Below are 21,300 nucleotides of genomic sequence, written 5' to 3'. Positions count from 1 at the left end.
TAACTGCTTGGACCAATAAAATGTGGTAGATGTAATGCTGTCTTACTTCAAAGGCTAAGTTATAAAAAGAGATAGAGCTTCCACCTAGCTCTATTTCTCTTAAAACACTTGTCCTTGGAAACCAGACCAACGTGGAGAGGTCATGTGTGTATGTCTTTTGGCTAACAGCTCCAGCTAGACCCCCAGCTGACAGCCACCAAAACCCACTGGATATATGAGTAAATAATTCTTCCCCATGATTCCAGCTCCTAGCTTTCGAGTCTTCCAGCTGAGGCCCCAGACACTGAGGAGTTAAGATAAACCATTCCCACTATGGCATGTCTGGATTTCTGAACCACAGAAATCATGAGACTTTATATATTTCACATGCATATATATTTTGAAAAAGTACTATCATACATATTTCATTTCTTATTCTTATCACTTGAGTATATCAAAAATACCTTTCTTTATTAATACATACCTTAGTACAGCATCATTGCTAATGGTTTTCTTTATTGTATATTTTACCATAATTTAACAAACTCTTACTTTTGGACATTTTGGATGCGGCAAATGTTTCCTATTTGGAATTCCTATTTGGAATCACCATTCCAAAGCACATATATGTGCACATATTTTTATGCATATCCTTAAACATTTTGGCTTAATTCTTAAATCTCTGTTTCCTGGAGAGAAATTGCCACTGGTTAAAAGTATTATCATCAGGGCGCCTGGGTGGCTCAGTCGTTAAGCGTCTGCCTTCGGCTCAGGTCATGATCCTAGGGTCCTGGGATCAAGCCCCGCATCGGGCTCCCTGCTCCGCGGGAAGCCTGCTTCTCCCTCTCCCACTCCCCCTGCTTGTGTTCCCTCTCTCGCTGTGTCTCTCTCTGTCAAATAAATAAATAAAATCTTTAAAAAAATAAAAAAAAAAAAAATAAAAGTATTATCATCAGCCCAATAAATGTTTATGTAATAGAGTAATATTTAAAACAAGGTTGGATCTGTGCCCTTAAGAAACTCACCTTTTGGGGTGCCCGGGTGGCTCAGTCAGTTAAGCGTCCAACTCTTGATTTTGGCTCAGATCGTGATCTCAGGGCTATGAGACTGAGCTTCCGCCCAGCGTGGAGCCTGCTTAAGATTCTCTCTCCCTCTGCCCCTCACTCTCTCTTTCTTGCTCTCCCTCTCTAAAACAAACAAGCAAAAACTTACCTTTAGCAGGAGAAAGACAGGTGAACAAATAAGGATAATATATAGGATTCCAATATATTGTACGTACACCCATGAGCTTGACCTATGAACAAATTCTCTATTTTGCAAATGCAATAATGCTACAGAAAGTTTCCTTTTATTTGCTGGAGAGCATTTATTACCTGTAACCCAAAACGAGAGCTTCTAATTCAGATTTCATTTGCAGAAAATACACTTTAGGTCCTTTGCTAGTATCATAGTTTAAAGGAATAAAATAAGCACATTGAAGGGCGCCTGGGTGGCTCAGTCGTTAAGCGTCTGCCTTCAGCTCAGGTCATGATCCCAGGGTCCTGGGATCGAGTCCCACATCGGGCTCCCTGCTCAGTGGGAAGCCTGCTTCTCCCTCTCCCACTCCCCCTGCTTGTGTTCCTGCTCTCGCTGTCTCTCTGTCAAATAAATAAATAAAATCTTTAAAAAAAAAAAAATAAGCACATTGAAGTTTAGTAGACTTTTATGTTGCCAACATACATAGAATTCATAATCCTACAATTGTTAGTCATTGCTATTAATTTTCACTCCAAATTAATTTGGGCTTTCTAGTGTTTGTTTCCTTTTGGGGGGAGGGAGGGAGGCTTTCTAGTATTTGCGCCTTACTTAGGTACATGCTCTTAAACTGAAAGCTGAAAACCATGTATAAGAAATGCACGAATACACGCAAGAAGCAAGAACTAAGTAAGAGAGCTCGTTACACACAGATATCTTGCATATCAGACATAGACGACTTGTGTATGGATGGAAATAATTTGGGTTATGGGAGGACTTGCACAGCCAGGATGCTCCCTAACATCACTGGCTTCACACCCGCATTTTCACTTGTGCAGCAGCAACTTGAGTGAGCCTCAGTGCCTTTCTATCCACCATGCTTGGCAACAGGTCCTAGAAGTTAACTGGCAGTCATAACGGCACATACTTCCTAAACTCTTTGAAGAAACCGTGTAGCAACGCAAATGTGGAATTTAAGAAACAAAATCACAATTCAATCTTGTACGATGAATGGGAAGCTGAAGAACTGGGTGGGCCACGCAGCGGAGAGTAAAGGGAAAGCCCGGCGTGGTATCTGCGGCTCGGGGGCCACCAGGCGGCGGCCTGAGAGTGTAAGCAGAAATTCCCGGCCCGGCGCGGGGACCTGAAACCCCAATTCTTCTTCCACCAGATAGCGGCCAAGAAACAACAGTCCTTTACCACTCCATAGGCGTCAGTATGTCTTCTATGTGCACTACACTCGAATACAAACAGTGAAGCGAGCAGTCCATCAGAAAAACGCTGGTTAAAATTATCCCGGCGGGCGGCGCCGGTAGGAGAAAGCCGGAAGAGATGCCTTGACCACTCTCCAATAAGCCGACTCCTCTCCTCCGCTGCCTCCCGCAGCCGTGGGCGCGGGCCGTGCCGGGTCACACTCGGGATCGGAGTGCTGGGCTGCAGTGAAGCGTTGGCCAAGGGACGCTATTACCCAGCACCAGTCGCGACCTCGGCGACCGCGGGTCGACCCCGGGCCGGAAGTGACGCAACTGCACCGAGCACTTCCGGAGCTGCGGAGACCGCTCCGCGGGAGGAAGGAGCGCGGGCCTTGACCGGCGTCGGCCCGTCGCCTCCGCCCGCCGCGTCTGCGCCTGTGTCTGAAACCTCTGGCCCGGCCGGACCCGGTCTGGCCCGCCGGGGCTCAGCGGCCGCGGGCTGCGGCTCCCGGTAAGTGTGCGGCGCGGGTCGCGGCCTTGTTTACCCAGGCGGGCCGGGGAGGGGGGTGGGCTCTCCGCGCGCCTCCGCCTTCGTCGCCGCCCGCGAGGCCCCGGTGCCCCCGGCCGCCGGTTCCCCGTCTCAGCGCCCAGCGCCGCCCGCGGAGGGGCGGCTGAAGGCTACCACCGGGGCGGGCTGGCTCCTGGCGTTTCTCCGTTTTTCCTCCTCCCGCCGTCTTCACAGCTCCCGGAGAGGTCGGAGGCCAGCGCCTCTGACCGACTGGCGCCGGCGCATCTGGGCCCTCCCCACCCGGCGCGCCGGGGATACGCGCCGCCTCCGGGGCTTCTCACTCTAGTCATCATTCGGAGCCCTCGCAGTGCCACCCGTACAGTTAGTTAACGCTCGCCTGCGAAGGGTCCCCCTGCGCGTGGGCTCCGTGTCCTCGCGACTGTCCCTGCGCCTCGGTAGAAACGTGCGGCCCAGGAGCTGCGCCGCCGTCTCGCCGGACGCTGCTGTGCTAGCGGCGGGAGAGACAGCCGTGTTGTCGGATGACTTCACCTCTGTACTGATTGTTGCTCTGTCCCGTAGAACTTTCTGCCACAACCGACATATTCTGTACTTTTGTTCTTAAGTAGGGTAGCCACTAGCTACACGTGGCTATTGAACATTTGACTTATGGCTAGTGAGACTGGAAAACCAAATTTCAGGTTTTTATTTAATTTTTAAGTCAAATTTTAATAACTACATGGGGCTGGTGGCTACCGTATTAGAGTGTGGGGTTTTGGAAAGTAAGTTACTGGTTTATATTTTTAAAGTGCTAAGTAGTTTTCTTCGGAGATGTAGCGTTAGTAATGACCATTCAGAGCCAAATATTATGTCCGGAGTAGACATCTTCAGAGTCGCCAAAAAGTGTTTTCGTCAACTTTAAACTGAGAGAGAAGTCTTCAGTTTGGATCCTTTAGCCCAGGGAGGGTGTCAACGTCTCCTGAACACGGGACTTTGGCGGGGGGGGGGGCGGGTAATTTCTATTACTCCTTTTCTGTGTGGGGTGGAGGGATAATATTTAACATCCAAAGGAAATCAAAGCGTTGTCATCAGTTCTTTTAATAAGGTAATAACATTCTGGCCCCTTTGAACAATGTCAGCACTCTTTTGAGTAGAATTAGGGATATTTAACTTTGAAAAGATTAAAAATTAAGTTTTTATTTAAATCTGGACCTATGGGCGCCTGGGTGGCTCAGTTGTTAAGCGACTGCCTTCAGCTCAGGTCATGATCCTGGAGTCCCGGGATCGAGTCCCGCATCGCGCTCCCTGCTCAGCGGGGAGTCTGCTTCTCCCTCTGACCGTCCCCCCTCTCATGTACTCTCTCATATAAATAAATAAATAAATAAATAAATAAATAAATAAATAAATCAATAAATCAATAAATCTTTAAATCTAGACCTAGAACTAGACCTAGAACTCCCACTAAGTATGAAATCACTTTCTCTTTTTTTGGAGGGGAGGGGAATATGAATTTTTCTCCTGCTTTTTGAGTATTTAGTTGGTGAGAAGCCTATGGGCAACCTCTAGGTTCAAATCCTGGGGAAAAATCCAGAGAAAGTGGAAAGCATGGTCTTCTGTTTGTTATGATTCTGAAGGTAGCTTTGTGGATAGTATTAGGTTCTCTGGGAGGGTGGTGGGGAGTTACAAATCCCCGTAGCCAATGGATCTGGTGGAAGTATTGACTCTGGGTAATACCGGTTACCAGCAGTGTGATCCTGGCAAGTCACTTAACCTTTTTGAACTGTGGTTTCCTCATTTGTAAGAAGGGGATGAGAGCCACTTTGTAGGGTTGTGAAAATGAGTCAAACCTGCAATTGGCTCTCACTAAATGAGAGCTAATATTGGTAGTGAAATTTTGTAGATGGGAGCAATATTTATGAATTTTATTTGCCCAATAAGCAGTACCTTAAATAATATACAGGTAAAAGAAAAAAGATTTTTAAAAATCAGTTGTTCTCTACTATTTTAGATCTTCCATAATCATTGTTTGGACTTTGATTTTCATTTGGTTTATATTTACCTGTGTGTGAAGTATTTTTTTGGAAGTTATAAGTTTTAGTTTTCCGAGAAATCCTTTTTTTTTTTTTTTTTTTTTAGGAGTTTATTTATTTGTCAAAGACAGAGAGGTACAGAGGGAAAGAGCACAAACAGGGGGAGCGGCAGGCAGAGGGAGAAGCAGGCTCCCTGCTGAGCAAGGAGTCCAATGCGGGACTCGATCCGAGGACCCTGGGATCATGACCTGAGCCGAAGGCAGACGCTTTACCGACTGAGCCACCCAGGCATCCCAAGTTTTCCGAGAAATCCTAAAGGATAAAGAAATAGACATAAGATTTCTAATTGAATAAGCAAGTAGCCTTGCTTACTTATTTAGTCTTGGATAGTGAGATCTGTATCTCTGAGTAGGTCAGATGGCCCTTGAGCATGTCAGAAGAGAGGCGGCACACAGGTATTAATGTTGCCTAGTGGGCATCCTATTGGGGACACTTTTATTTCAAAATAATTTTTTCATGAGTAAAGTGAGGTCTGAAATATTGGCAATATTTTGTGTTAGATTATCACCATGGAAGTGATTTTATACGAAAAATCTCATTTTAAGTCAGTTGCAATTTACTTTGTCCACTTTGTAACATTTAGGATTGAAATTGTGATAGTAATTTAGGGAATCTGAACCATAGGAGTAAGGTGGTGGGTTTTCAAACTAAGGGAGGGAATTGGGTATCTATTTACATTACCGGTATTCTAGGTTAAATAATTATTGGCTGTTTACTTTGAATATTTTCTTTTTTAGAAGGCCATGTAACTCTTTTCAATATGACATACATGTTTCTGTGGGACTTACAAGAAAATAATTTCATAGTTACTCTGGTCCCTTGCTGCTTATCCTTTTAAATGTCTTTGCTTGTTAAAAAATAAATTTGCAAAACCAGGGTACCAACTTCAAAAATATAAATAGAATTTTCTCTTTTCATTTCAGATGGAAATTATATGACAGAATATTTGGGGTGACATCTTGAAAGATCTTCAAGAATTCAGGTATTTTTAATTTAAAGATTAATTTTTTCTCCTAAGGGAAAAGTACCGTAGTTCGTTTGTAATTAGGTGGTTCTACCATATAAAATAATTTGTTAAAAGTCAAACTGCAAATATTACGTTACTGCTCTCTCATTAACATGATTTAAAAAAAACTGGGCATTTATGGTTAGCATGTCAAACTTAGATTCACTGATATTTTTATATTAAAAGGTGGCTCTGTAGTCCTTTAGACTGGTTATTCACTACCCGTTCTTTTTTTTTTTAACACGTTCATTTTAATGTGTTTTAAAATAATTTTTAAAGATTTTATTTATTTATTTGACAGAGAGAGAGATAGCTAGAGCAGGAACACAAGCAGGGGGAGTGGGAGAGGGAGAAGCAGGCTTCCCACCGAGCAGGGAGCCCGATGTGGGGCTCGATCCCAGGACCCTGGGATCATGACCTGAGCCGAAGGCAGACGCTTAACGACTGAGCCACCCAGGTGCCCCTAATGTGTTTTAATTTTTATATCTGGTCTTAATTATGGTTGATTTTTTGAGAGATTATCTATTTCTTTTTTTTTAGATTATTTTATGTATTCATTTTATTTTTAAAGATTTTATTTATTTATTTGACAGAGAGCGAGCACAAGCAGGGGGAGCAGCAGGCAGAGGGCAAGGGAGAAGCAGGCTCCCTGCTGAGCAAGGAGCCCAATGCGGGACTCGATCCCAGGACCCTGGGATCATGACCTGAACCGAAGGCAGACGTTTAACCGACTGAGCCACGCAGGCACCCCTAGATTATTTTATTCTTTTTAGAGCAAGAAAGCTCGCACAGTGAGAGCAGGGGGAGGGGCAGAGGGAGAGAATCTCAGGCATACTCCCTGCTGATCTCACGACCCTGAGATCATGACCTGAACCCAAATCAAGAGTTGGACACTTGGGGCGCCTGGGTGGCTCAGTCGTTAAGCGTCTGCCTTCGGCTTGGGTCATGATCCCAGGGTTCTGGGATTGAGCCCCGCATCGGGCTCTCTGCTCAGCAGGGAGCCTGCTTCTCCCTCTCCCACTCTGCCTGCTTGTGTTCCCTCTCTCACTGTCTCTCTCTGTCAAGTAAATAAATAAAATCTTAAAAAAAAAAAAGTGTTGGACAGTTAACCGACTGAGCCACCTCTTGAGAGCTTAACTATTTCAAATAGACTTTATAAATACTTTTGTATTTAATCCAGATTTGGTTATGTAAGTTATTTACATACTATCCAATCCAGATGCTCTTGCATTTTAAAGTCCTATTAGTTTTTAGATTTAAATCACTATTTAAGGGACGCCTGGGTGGCTCACTGGGTTAAGCATATCTGTCTTCAGCTCAGGTCATGATCCCAGAGTCCTGGGATTGAGTCCCAGATTGGGCTCCTTGCTCAGCGGGGAGCCTGCTTCTCCCTCTGCTGTTGCTCCCCCTGCTTGTGCGCGCTCTCTCTCTCTCTGACAAATAAATAAAATCTTTTTAAAAAAAATCACTATTTAATATTGTTTCTTGCAGATGATTGCTTGAAACAGTACTTGTGCAGAAAAGTTAATGGGTATTTGCCAAAATCTTCTCTGTATATCTGTCGTTTTCCTTTGCTATTGGATCAATTTCTTTGTGTCAAAGTACCCCTTTTAAAGAATCAGTAGAATCCTTTAAAACTGAAAAATCAGTTAACTTTGCAGACTAGAGGAGGATGTTGAAGAGCTTTGTGTCTTTCGTTTTCTTTACTAACCATGCACCTGTTTTCCAGATATCTGAGAGTGATGTCTGTGAAACAGTGGTATTCTTTTCCTAGACATTATAGTAGAAAGGAATTGTGTCATTTGTGTACCATCTGTGTCACTTCCCAGTGGGGCATAATTAGCAAAGAGATTTTAAATTTTGGTAGCTCAACCTTTAGGTTGCTTCCCTTGTGGGCCTCCAACTGTGGGGATGTGCCTCTTTCTTAAGGACTCCTGCAGGAAGGATAAATCCTTGGGAATTTGACCCTTTGACATGGAGTAGATGGCCTTCCTGACTCTTTCATGCCAGGCCCTTCATGTGCAGTTACCATTATTAGCTGCTTCTGCTCCTCAAGGAATGAGTTTTCCTTAGATAAGCCTGGTCAGGGAGATGATGGTGTTTCCAATATGAGACCAGAGTTGGAATAGGCCGTAATGGGCATAGGACCAGGCTATACCATTTTGATTCTTCAGTGGTTACTGTTATAACTTCTCATAGTGAAAGTAAGTAACACTTATTTTTTTCTTTTCCTTCCTTAGAAGACAAAAAACACTAATGCATTTGAGAAAGTGGTAAAGTTTGGGGGGAGGGGAAAAAACTGCTTTCCTGATCTGCAACTTGGCTGGATGCTAAGATGTCTGTGGACATGAATAGCCAGGGGTCTGACAGCAATGAAGAGGACTATGACCCAAATTGTGAGGAGGAAGAAGAGGATGAGGACCCTGGGGACATAGAGGACTATTACGTGGGAGTAGCCAGCGATGTGGAGCAGCAGGGGGCCGATGCCTTTGATCCTGAGGAGTACCAGTTCACCTGTTTGACCTACAAGGAGTCCGAGGGTGCCCTCAATGAGCACATGACCAGCTTAGCCTCTGTCCTAAAGGTGAGCAGTGTTGTCAATTCCAAGTGTAATTCCCCCAATTAAATCTAAATACAAGCTGTTGCTAACTGATGTCTCCTCCAGACTGATTGAATGAATGGCGCTGTAGTGAAACTAAATTTAGGTATGCGTTGGATTAGTTGGACATTTGATGCTTTACTTTGTTTTCTAAAATATGCATATTTAAGGCTCTCAAATTCCCAAGTTACTAAGAATTAGGAAGGATGGGGTGGATTCAGGATAGACTGGAAATACATAGAAGCAGAATTATGTAGATTAACACTGGTTTCAGAAAGTGAGTCTTATAAAACTTTATGAGGTAAGATAAGATTAGCCTCAGAATCACCATCCTCCATATAACCATGTGTGAATTTCTGGCAAATGTCTTGAGAGGTACCCAGAATGTGCCCTGAATAATCAGTGCCTTTGGGCTAATTGAACTCCATTGTTTCATATACTAATGTCTAATGTTGAAAGAGATTTTAGCTTGTATTTCCTTGATTTTGGGGGTGTTATATGGAAACTTTAAAGAGTTAGTTATTCCAGCAAGAATCTTATTTTTAACACAAAATTTAGTATGCTTTTCAATCTTGCACCTCAGGTGGGTTATTGTCCTTACCATGTACGTTTTGTGCTATGTAATATTAGACTAGTACATAGTCCACTCACATAAAACACTATGTACTATGAATATTTTTATGGTCATTTAGACAATTTCCCAGCATGTTTCTTTCTCCTCTAATGTTGGCCATTATGTGAAAGTGGGGACATTTCTCTTATTTCATTGCCCTTCCTTCAGGAACTGTTATATGGATCTTGTTATCTGCTTAAATTGAAGGTCAAGGGCACATTGGCATGATTTCAACCAAGTAATTTTCTTGTTGGTATTTAAATGGAAGTAACTAAGGTATGCCGTGTGTGATTTCTCTAAAAGCTACTTTATCTACTAGTTTAGGGATTTTTTTTTTCCCCAGGTGGTCAGCGAAGGCTCACTAATACCTTCGATTTGGATATTCAGGGCTTTATTAGCAACTAGTGGGAAGTTGAAATCTACAGCTTTTTTTGTGACTTGCTCCTGGGAGGGTTGCAGACTTCCTCTCTTGTGGTCAGAAAACTGTGAAGAATGGAGACCCATTGGAACCTCTGGATTTGGGATTTCTACCCCATAGCTTTAGCAAAGCTGCTGGGACCTCTGTTTCCAGAGGACATTTCCCTGGTGGAAAAGGCATCAGATCTCTTCCTCACAATACACACACCTCTCTATCCGGTCAACTAGTTTCTTTTGCGTTAGCCATTTTGTCAGGTTATACACAGTGTTGGTATTTAAAATTAGAAAAGGTATCGTCAGGTGTGGCTACGTGCTGGACAGTTTCAGTTGACTAAGTTCATCAGATGTTCTCATCTGTGCATAAGAATTCTGTTCCATCTGTGCTGACTTTCCTACCCTGCTGGAGACAGCTGAGGGGCCCAGACACCTATCCTCATTTTTTTAAATTGTGGTAAAATACATGTAACATAAAATATACCCATTTTACATTTTTCCTTGCTGTTAAGCTGATATAGGGTCAGCCCTCTGGAAAGTCTTCTCCCCATTTTAGAAAGCCCTCCCTTTCCTTACTTACCTTTTATACGTTGAGGGCTCCTTCAGAGTCTAGCTTGTACTTTTCCTGAGTGAGCCTTCTTGAGACCCCTACAGCACAGTGGTTGTACCCTCCTTTGTTCTCGGTGCCTGAACATTACAACTCATGTATATTAGAGTACATACTGCAGTCTTTGGACCGCTTTATGTTGTTTTACCTTTCCATGTATTTTTGCCTGATCTCTCCAACTAGATTGTCACTTCATGGAGGGCAGAAACTGCTTTATACCTTTTCTCCCCCATCATTCCTGTCACAATGTTTCATCCATAGTAGGTGTTGAATAGTTTCTTGGATACTGTGAATTTTGTCAGCTGTTGATGACAATAGCTGATGCTGCTGTGAACTAGATTCCCTAGTCCCTCTACTGTACATCCTTCTCTGCTATTAGGAAAAGGCATTGTTCTGACCCTCAAGATCATGAAAGGAAGGAGCAAAACGAACTTGGTATAGAGAGGAAGAAATAAAAAGAGATGGAAGAAAGTTGAAACACTAGGAAAGGGTTAAAGAGAAAATGGGGCAAAGGGGAAAATAGTCCATGAAAATTTAGATCACGGTAGAAGATAGATTTTCTATCTCCCTAGACCTCACTGAGAAGCATGCTAATAACCATTTTCTTTCTGGGGCAGGGCAGCAAGGGTCCTGGCTCTTTTGGTGGCTTGGCTGCACATAAAGGGACTCAGTGGTGTTTTAAGTAGTTTGGGAATTTGACCAAAGAGGCTAGGCAAAAACAGCTTGGTTAAGGGTAAAGGAGAGGGAATCACATACAATCTTCCTTTTTCAGGCTGGCTAAAAACTTAACATTTTTATTTTTGTAATTAATATTTTATGAGATGAGAGGGAATACTTTAAGTGCTGCATTTACAGAACAGTGTTTATTGGTGCTTTGGCTATTCTAGCTCCCCTGTTGCATGTGTATCTGAGAGTGGAGATCAGTGGTGATCATGGTGCTGTTTGTACAACTCTGTGACATATCAAGATACTTAATTCTTTCATATGATTTAGGTGCTATGTGGCTGGTAGAAAATATGACATGTATATGGTTTAAAATTATAGCCATATGAACAGTTGTTTATGAATGAAAGCTAAGTCTGAGGACTGGCTTGACTTTTTCACTGATACTCGTCTGTTTTACTTGTTTCGTTTGTGTGTTGGCAGTTACCTATGGATGAGCCATTGTCTAGCATAAAATTAAGCCTTTTGTTGCCTTTTGAGATTTGATGTCTCTTAAATATTAAAATTCCAGTTGTCTGGGACACTGGGTTTTTGGTTTAGTGAGGGCCCCTGGTGTCAGGGTAACTTCCTGTATGTGTTTTAAGACAAGTCCATGAGTAAGATCATTAATTGAGAAAGGAAAGTGCCCAGGAAATCAGATTAAGGGCTAAGGATAGACAACAGAGAAAATGCTTATCTGTTATTGGGGGAAACTACTGGTGTTCAAATAATGGCAAAACAGAAGCATTGTTTTTAGAATGAGCTGTCATCTTACACAGATAGGATACAGTTGACCCTTGCACAATGATGGGGATTAGGGGTGCCAACCCCCACACTGCCAAAAATATGCATATAACTTTTGACTCCCCCAAAACTTAATACTAGTAGTTTACTGTTGACTGGAAGCCTTACCAATAACATAAACAGTCAACACATACTCTGTATGTTATATGTATTACATACCAGATTCTTACAATAAAGTAAGCTAGTGAAAAGAAAATGTTAAGAAAGTCATAAGGAAAAGACATTTACAGTACAGAATTGTAAAAAAAATTGTGTGTAAGTGGCTCTGTACGGTTCAAACCCATGTTGTTCAAGTGTCAACTGTAGTCATTAGAGATTGGATGATTGCCAGGTGAGTTATTATATTGTAGGAGGGGGAAAATCTGGCAAATATTTGTCATGATTGTGTATGTCTTTAGGTCTTAAAGAAAGTCTTCAAGGAAAACAAAGCTAACTTTTTAAAACCCTGTATTTTCATATGAAACTCACACGAAGACTATTTGATTGTTATAGATGAGAGAAGCCTTTTCTGGTAATAACAGACATTTTTATTGCAAAATATGTAGTTAGTCAAGAAGAATTTTGTCATTCAGTGAATCCTGTTAGTGCTGTTCTGTGAAACTCCTGAGGCATTTGCAATCAAGCTGCCCAGATATTCCAGGCTGGCTTTCATTGGTGATGGGCCAGAGGAGTCTCCCGCATGCTACTCTTCTCTGAGCAGCATGCTAGGGGTGTGGGCAGGAGAGGAGGAATGTGGTTCAGGGCCCCACCCAAACGCATAAGAAAGGAGAAGAAGTAGTCCATTTTGGGCTAGATCTAGTCTAATGGAGCCAAAGTGAGCTCTCGGAGCTTTGTGTTGCAGGAGATCCTTCAAGGTGGAGTAGAAGGGCAGTGCAGGTAACACGAGTCAAGTCCAAGCCCCATGGGTTAATAAGCATGGGGGTGGGAAAGTTACCTTCTGAGCTAAAGCAGGAGACTAAGAAGTATAGGTTAAAGGGAGTAAAATGTGGAGGATTGTGAATGAAGCCTGGGGTGTCTTTGCTATTGGATTTTTTAAACTTCTTCATTGCTGAACTGCGGCTGTTCACTTCTTAAGCCTTGTGTTCCGCCAGATAGGATTGGAGAAATAAGCTGGCTATAATGAGTGTTTCTAGTGCTTGCTTTATGAATTGCTGTAATAACTACAGTAGAGCTGGGAAAATGTTACATAGAATACTTTATTCTGCCACCCTCTTGCTTGAATTTATTTTAAAATCTAGTATTTGATATTCAGCAAAATGTGGCTGGAAAATGTTTTGTGATTCTTTTTCTGTGGATCATTTTTCCCCTTTGTGGATGAATCATAATTAGTTTTCAGGGCTTCTGACTCCAAGTGCAGAAGTCTTTATAGTTTCGTGTTCAAAACAATCTATTTCTATGCATTTGGTACTGGTAACATGAGCAATTGATGTTCTTCACAAAATACCTTATATTTAGTCTTAAGTGGTACCAAGTTTTTGTATAATATCTGGAAAAGACTTTAATTTTACTTATTACGTCAACTTTTTTGTATCCTGATATAGCAGGATTTTAGACCATTTTATTTTTATTTATGTATTTGTTAATGTAATTGTTGGTTTTTTATTACTATTAATGGGAAAGTATCCTCAAGCTGGGCCTGGTAACACTGAGTGTTTATGTGCTGAGAAGCCATCTCATTTCTATTTTTATGACCTGATGTCAGGTTTCTTTGCATGCCTGTATCTCAATAGAATCTAAATTAAATTCCTGTGTTTCAGATAGTTGGTTGTTAGTGGGTGTGTTGACATACTTCATGATGCCTTTAGTCTGGAAATCTAATGTGCATTTTACTGATGTACAAATTTATTTTTAAAAGGGAGATGAGAAATGTCCAGAGTGACGTTGAGAATTGCCTAAGTACAACTAGTGCTAACAGTTGTCCCTATCTTGCCAGTTTAGAAAGGTTATTGTCATCATTGACTTTGTGTGCTCACTGTGCACCTGGCAGTACACACATCATGTTTACCGCCTTCCAGAAAAGAAGCTTTCAATCAGATTCAAGGCCAGCTTTTATTCTAGTCTTTTTCTTGCGCTTGCACGCTATCACAGGAACCATGGGTAATCAAGGGGTGGTCTTATTTTATTTTATGATTTATTTATTTTATTTTATTTTTTTTTATTTTTTATTTTTTTAAAGATTTTTATTTATTTATTGAGAGAGACAGTGATAGAGAGAGAGCATGAGAGGGGGAGAGTCAGAGGAAGAAGCAGACTCCCCGCTGAGCAGGGAACCCGATGCGGGACTCGATCCCGGGACTCCAGGATCATGACCTGAGCCGAAGGCAGTTGCTTAACCAACTGAGCCACCCAGGCGCCCTATGATTTATTTATTTTAGAGAGAGAGCACACAAGCAGGGGGAAGGGCAGAGGGAGAGAATCCCAAGCACACTCCCTGCCGAGCCCTACAACACAGGGCTCAACCCCAGGACCCCGAGATCATGACGGGAGCTGAAATCAAGAGTCAGCCACGGGGTGCCTGGTTGGCTCAGTCGGTTAAGTGTCTGCCTTCAGCTTGAGTCATGATCCCAGGGTCCTGGGATAGAGCCCTGCGGTGGGCTCCCTACTCAGTGGGGAGTCTGCTTCTCCCTCTCCCTCTGCTTCCCCAACCCCCTCATGCTCTCTCTCTCAAACAAATAAATAAAATCTTAAAAAAAAAAAAAAAGCCGCTCAGCTGAGTGAGCCACCCAGGTGCCCCCTTAAGGGGTGCTTTTAATCCTACATTTGTGTTCTAATCCTTAACTTACTTATATTTAACTTTTTATTGTTGAGATGTTACTACAGTATTTAAAGAAGAAATATCCTTCATAATTCCTTAACCTAAAATAAAAGTTTTCTTCCTTGCTTATAATCCTTCAGGTCTTACCTATATTCGTATATAATATTACTGTGCTTCAATTCATTCATTCAACCGATATTTATTAAGCAGTTACTATGTGCCAGGCACTGAAAAAATAGCATCGAACAACATAGATAGGTCCCTGCCCTGGTTGACGTTACATTCTGGTAATTGTTATGTACATATATTTTTATATTCTGCTTTTTTCTTATATACAGGCATGCCTCAGAGATATTGCAAGTTTGGTTCCAGACCACTGCAATAAAGTAAATACCACAAAAAAGCAAATCATATGAATTTTTTTGTTTCCCAGTGCAAATAAAAGTTATATTTACACTATACTGTAGTCTGTTAAGTGTGCAATAGCATTGTGTCTATAAAACAATGTAAATATCTTAATAAAAAAATACCTTATTGCTTAAAAAGTGCTAACCATCATCTGAGCTTTTAGCAAGTTGTAATCATTGATCACAGATCACCATAGCAAATATAATAATAATGAAAAAATTTGAAATATTTCAAGAGTTACCAAAATGTGACACAGAGACATGAAGTAAGCACATGCTATTAGAAGAATAGTGCTGATCGACCAACCTGATGCAGGGTCGCCACAGGCCTTCAGTTTATAAAAAAATACAGTATCTGCAAGATACAATGAAATGAGGTATGCCTGTATTTTAAATATTTCCCCCTTTTTTTATTTCATCCTCCTAAGTTACTTTAAATGGCTAAATATCACATCATCGTATTGAGCCATAATTTGCCCAGACTTTCCCTGTTGGGCATTTAGGTAAGTACTTGTGTGTTACATTTCTTGGGGACTGCGTATGTTGCTGTGAACACTTTCATGAATGTGGCCTTTGTGTCTATTGGGCCTTGGCCAGAGCCTGAGCTAGTGGTCAGATGGTTGGGCTCCATTCCCTTTTTTGCCATTTAATATAATGTGACCTTGGGCAACTTCCTCAACATCTCTAAGCTTCAGTTTTCTCATGTGTAAAATAATGATAAAAATACCTCCTTCACTGCATTAAATGAGATAATACATGTAAAGTGCCTGGCACATGAATGTTCAAATAGATGGTCATGGTGGAGGCAGGGCAAGTGCAGAACAATGGGATTGTTACTTTCACATATTTGTTGTGGTTCCTTAGAACACATTCTTAGGATTGTGCATTTTTGGTTATAGGCTAAAAGCCACATTGAGGAAGGTTCTGGGTGACATATTGCTGATGATGTCTCTGAGTGTGCATGTGGTAGATGGATCATGTACTTTGGATTTTTTTTTTTTTTGTCTTCACCCAGAGCCTCTGGTTCCCTTCTCCTGGGGCCCACTGATAAGAAAAGTAAAAATAACACAAAATGAAATTTGAATTGGAACCAGGAAAAGGATGCAGGGGAATATAGTTTGTCTGTTATTCCTACATTTTTGGTTGACTGCAGTGTTTGGTCTTGGGCCTGCATTGATAGCACTACTTAATGAAGTGCTTAGTTGCTTTTGGGGTTCTTATTGGGGCATCTCCTTACTTTTCTTTAACTTGTGCTCTGTCCCTATCTCCCCTGTTCTTGGTGTTTTGTTTTGTTTTTTGTTTTTTACTTTGCCTTTGCCCTTACTGCTCTAGGAAAAAATTGACAGATTAGATTTCTCTGCCCAAAAGAGGGAAGAGTTATAGGAAAGATTTGAGAAAGGTACAGAGATACAGGAAGCTTCTTATCTTGCTCTTCCTAAAATGTGTCTACCCTGTGGCTTGATTACTCAAATTGACATGAATTGTCAGAATTTGAAGCTTATGTTGTGTTCCCTTTTCTTTGAACTGTCACGAACCTTTATACACATGAAATGGTTTTACTGTGAAAACCACAAGTTATCAACCATAAATGGAGAAAAATACAGGGAGAGTAAGCAAAAGGTTGGTTTAGAGATTTTAACAGAACAGAGCTGTTCTTATAATCATGAACAGAGTGGTCTCCGTCTGGGAAATTTGCTCTTTGACTAGCGGTTTTTTTCTTGGCCAGTACATGCTCTACTCATTCTCATTTCTTCTATTCCTTACTTTAGGCTCTCATTTTCCAGAGTCTGTAGATAGCTTTGCCTCCTTTTACAAGAAATAACTCCAATGCCGTTAAACTTAGCTTCCTGGATTCTCTGTCTTAATTGGTGATACCACCATCCACCGAGCTGGAAGCTGAGGATTTACCCTTGACTCCCTTCTCCCACGAAGCCCTCCCTGTTCCCCAGGCAGAGTTGGACACTCCTGTCTCTGTACCACTCTGTGCATGTTTCTTGCTGTGTATTTATGCTAATTGGAAACTGTTGTTTGTAAGCCAGGGCTTAAACTCTTTGAGAGTTGCTTTTTGTTGATTTGTCTAAGCCAAGTCAATAAATGCAAAAGTTGAGAATTTAATCCCAGACCTCTACTTCTGTATGTTCCCATTTGTAAATAGAAGACACACTTATCAAAGGACTTCCATGAAGCCGGCTGAATTCTAAGCAGAGACAGTATATACCTGGTAGATGTATGGTTCCCAGCTTGGGGTGTATCTCAGAATTAGTGTTGTCAATTCTTTTTTTTTTTTTTTTTTTTTTTTTTTTTTAAAGATTTTATTTATTTTTTTGACAGAGACACAGAGAGAGAGGGAACACAAGCAGGGGGAGTGGGAGAGGGAGAAGCAGGCTCTCCGCTGAGCAGGGAGCCCGATGTGGGGCTCGATCCCAGGACCCTGGGATCATGACCTGAGCCGAAGGCAGACGCTTAACGACTGAGCCACCCAGGCGCCCCAAGTGTTGTCAATTCTGATACAGAAGCCTGAACTTCATGCAGACATAATAAAACAAAATCTTCAGAGGCGAGGCAAGGTATTATACATTATATTTGTGTGGAGAATTCATGTGGAAGTACAAAAAAAATTGTGAAACAATTCAGGTTATCGAAGCAAGGAAGAAAGAGTGCGTTCTTTCTTTGGCTGCCGAAAGGATGTGTCCAACATTCAGAGTGTACTGGTTTCATAACTGGAGTGGGAGTAGGATAAAGACACCCAACTATACTGACAAGTTGGATAGGTTTCTTGTATTTTTTTTCCTGTAATATTTTTGATGTCTAAATGTAACTTCCTGTGTCATCGATTATCAAGATAAAAGTGGGTTCTTAGGACCATGCTGATAATGAGTAGCTGTAAAAATGACTAATAATATCTGCAATCATAAATACAATGTGAATGTTTTAAAAGTTTTGAATTTTATGACGTAGAACACTTCATTTATTTTTTATTTTTTATTTTTTGCTAGTGTGTTAACATTGGCTTCTGCTACAAGATGGTTGGTTGTCCTTATATACCTTTGTCCCCCCTCCATTTGTTTTTGTTTGTTTGGTATTCAGATGTCTGTAGCAATTTTATTTGCAATAGCCAAAAACTGGAAACAACCCAAATATCCACAAACAGATGAATGAACAAATAATGGCGTGCCCATAGAACAATATACTTCTCAGCAGTATAAAAAGTGAATGGCTTATATAAGCGTCATTGGTAAATCCCAAAAAAGTATGCTGCATGAGGGAACTTGGGGAGAAAAGAGTAAATATTTTATGATTTGTATCATAAAATTCTAGAAAATGCAAACCCATTGTGAAGGAAAGTAAATCAGTGGTTGTCTGGAGAGTTGGAGAGGGCAGGGAGAGAGATGATGATGAAGAGCATGAGGTAAATATAGGGGTGGTTTTCTATTTTGAAATATCATGAAAATGAAAGTAAAGGCATATTCATGTTATAAACTCATAATACAACAAAGAGAGTAAGTAGAGGGGGTGACTTGTGGGGACCTTGCACATAGGAGCCAGTTTGTCCCGCAGGTCTTCGAAGAGACTGAGCTCTGATTTGACTGACAAAGGCTGGATGGAAGAGATAAGTGAGCTGCAAATGAGAGGGTTAATTAAAGATTTCTATGTAAAATAGTTAACCCTGCTCCCACTTGGTTTCTAGACAAAATAATCTCCTTATTTTTAAGAAATAGGATAACCTGGGAAGAAATAGGGCCCTTAGAGAGTGTGAGATTGGGCTGACCTCATTGGTCACTTTGGGGGCTCTTGAGTCTTATGTATATGCTGCCTCTAATTAAGCACCCTAAAGAAAAGCCTGTCAGTTGACAGGTTCTGTCCATGTACACAGAGTTAGGATTCATTTTCCTGACACCTGCTCCCCTTTTAAAATTGTAACATTCATATAAAATTAACCATTTTAAAGTTGAAATTCAGTGGCATTTAGTACATTCACAGTGTGGAACCGTAATCTCCATCTAGTTCCAGAACATTTTCATTACCCAAAAGGAAACCTGGTACCCATTAAACAGTTATTTCTCACTCCCCCCAGCCCTGGGCAACCACTAATCTGCTTTTTTGTCTCTATGGACTTACTTATTCTATATATGTCATATAAATGGAATCAATATATGATACATAACTGCAATATATGACCTTTTGTGTCTGGTTGCTTTCACTTAGCATGATGTTTTGGAGGTTCATCCAAGTTATAGCATGCATCACTACTTCATTCCCTTTTTTGGTGACCCTTTGTTTTTTTAACCAAGAATCACCAGACATTTGAGGAAAACATGCAAAATGGAAGAGAAATAGGAAAATTGATCTGAGCTGAAACAGACCCGTAGATGATTTTGCTTGTTTTTAAAAGCATACTATTTAGTATTCTCCTAGATATTCAAGAAGATATGGCATCCATGAAACAATGGGAGATGCCATCTGGAAGAAACTGTCAAAATAAAAAAGCTCATAGAGATGAATTATGCGTTTGTCAAGTTAAAAAATATTCCGTAGATAGATCAGAAGATAAAAATCAAGAGAAAATCTCAATATAAAGCCAAAATACAGGCAAAAATTGATGCGGAAAAAAGAGACATAGAGGATCAATTCAGAGATCCATCATCTACCAGAATTTCTGGGAAGTGAGAACAAAAAATTGAAAGGAGGGAAATATTTAAAAGTATAAGAAGAAGAAAATTTCCAGGATCTAAAGAAAGGAGCATTCTTCATATTGAGAGGTTCTACCCAATGCCCAGAAGAATAAAGAAAGACGCAGTGCTAGAATTTCAGAAAAACAAGAATAGATGGAAAACCCTAAAAGTTTCTGTATACACTGGGTCTTCTAAAAGAAATGGGAATCAGCTGTGTCATCCACAACAGTGACAACCAGAAGGCAGTGGAGCAGCAGTCTTCCAAGTCCTGAGGGAGAATGGTTTTGAACCTAGAATTTGTCATAGCAGAATACACTTGTTTTCAGATGTGCAAGGACTCCCAAAATTTTCTTTCCTTATACCTTTACTGAAGCAGTTAACTTGGCAGATGAAAATAAAAAATGAGGAAAATACTCAAGAAATGGCTGAACTAACCTAGTAGTCCAATAAAAAGTCTCATGTTACCTGTACAGTAGGAACTCTGTTTTACCCTGGAAAGTAGCCAGCCCAAATTTGAACACAGATTTGATGGGATCCAAGAAAAATTCATTCGGGAACGGGAATGGATAGATTCCAAGCAACAGATTAAATGAAGAAGCTGGAAGATAGTTGGAATACAGTGAAGAAACCATAGAACTTTTTACAAGGGGCAAGGGAATTAGAATTCCTGTGCAAAGCAGAAAAACTATATGCAAAAAGTTGTAAGCAAATATAAATCAAACACATAAGTGGCACAAGTATTAAGTAATTGGTGGCTACTAAATAGAGATAACGTATTTGTGCCTAATGTATAAAGAATATCCTTCTTTGAATGGCCCAAGGATAGTGGCTTTGGAAGCACAAGGAAGAAAATGCAGTTCTGGTCCTGTAAATATTTTAAAGTTACAAAGGTAACTGATAGAAGGAACTGAAAATAGTAATTTAAATATAAAAAGGTTGGGCCTTGGAAGGGGGTGGTAGGGAGTGGTATAAGTAAACTAAATCTGCTATAGAATTATGGGCATGCTCAATGAGGTTGGTGACAACCAGAAGAACTGTAGAGATTTCTCCTGGATAGGAAGACTGGGAGGCTGGGGAGGGACGGGGTGGCAGGTATTGTTCCTTTTCATCAAAGTGCTTTTTATAAACCATTTGATTTTCTTTGTTATTGGTAATTGGGATAGGTTAAGAACTCGTTGATTCCCAATAAACAAGTGTTTCTGAGTGTCTTCCGTTATTTTAACTTTTAGATAGATGCTGAGAGCTGGGGAAAAAAAATAGTTTGACCTCTACCATAAAATAATTTTAAGATCTCTTTGCCTTTAGTTTCTGCCACCTCTTTTTTTAGAATGGTGAGAGAGGAGATCTAAATAAATCTTTTTCTCCTATTTCATATTTTCTGATATATCCACTAAAAGTGCCACTTTGATTATCTTGGTCTGTTGAAAAACTTAACGTAACTTCTTCAGACTCCAGCCTAAACTGAACTGCTTCCTGTTGCCCATTGCTCTAACCCATGTGTTTGAATTTTGTCTCCTCAAACCTCCTGTAAGCATCTCTGCCCTTCAGAACCCTCTGCAAACTCTCAGAAGACCTCTTGTCCTTCCTTTTTTTACTTTTTATTTTTTTAAACCTTGCTCACATTAGCTGTATCTGGCCTCTTCCTGCATCCCCTAGAGGCCTGAAAGATCTTGGTGCCTGTCTGGGTTCTGGAGGAGAATGTGGGTATGCCGTGACAGAGGAT

At 41.0% G+C, this 21,300-nt stretch overlaps 1 protein-coding gene across 2 annotated transcripts in view; it reads left to right on the top strand.

Moving 5' to 3' along the window:
• The first annotated feature begins 2,675 nt into the window (after window positions 1-2,675).
• ARIH2 (ariadne RBR E3 ubiquitin protein ligase 2) overlaps window positions 2,676-21,300 on the top strand; it is a 50,050-nt gene continuing 31,425 nt past the window's right edge. Inside the window, exons 1-3 of one of the 2 annotated variants that reach the window (XM_036079708.2) lie at window positions 2,676-2,916; window positions 5,924-5,982; window positions 8,247-8,590. In XM_036079708.2, the coding sequence (XP_035935601.1) occupies window positions 8,342-8,590 (249 nt within the window). In that variant the 5' untranslated portion in view covers window positions 2,676-2,916; window positions 5,924-5,982; window positions 8,247-8,341. Of the gene's footprint in view, window positions 2,917-5,923; window positions 5,983-8,246; window positions 8,591-21,300 lie in introns of those variants that run through there. The other variant, XM_078078444.1, reaches the window with a different exon arrangement.

The sequence above is a fragment of the Halichoerus grypus genome, chromosome 1 (genome assembly GCF_964656455.1).
Source record: "Halichoerus grypus chromosome 1, mHalGry1.hap1.1, whole genome shotgun sequence".
In the NCBI taxonomy this organism is placed as follows: Eukaryota; Metazoa; Chordata; class Mammalia; order Carnivora; family Phocidae; genus Halichoerus; species Halichoerus grypus.
The sequence above is the reverse complement of the archived record's forward strand: the minus strand, read 5'-3'. Positions and strand labels throughout refer to the sequence as shown.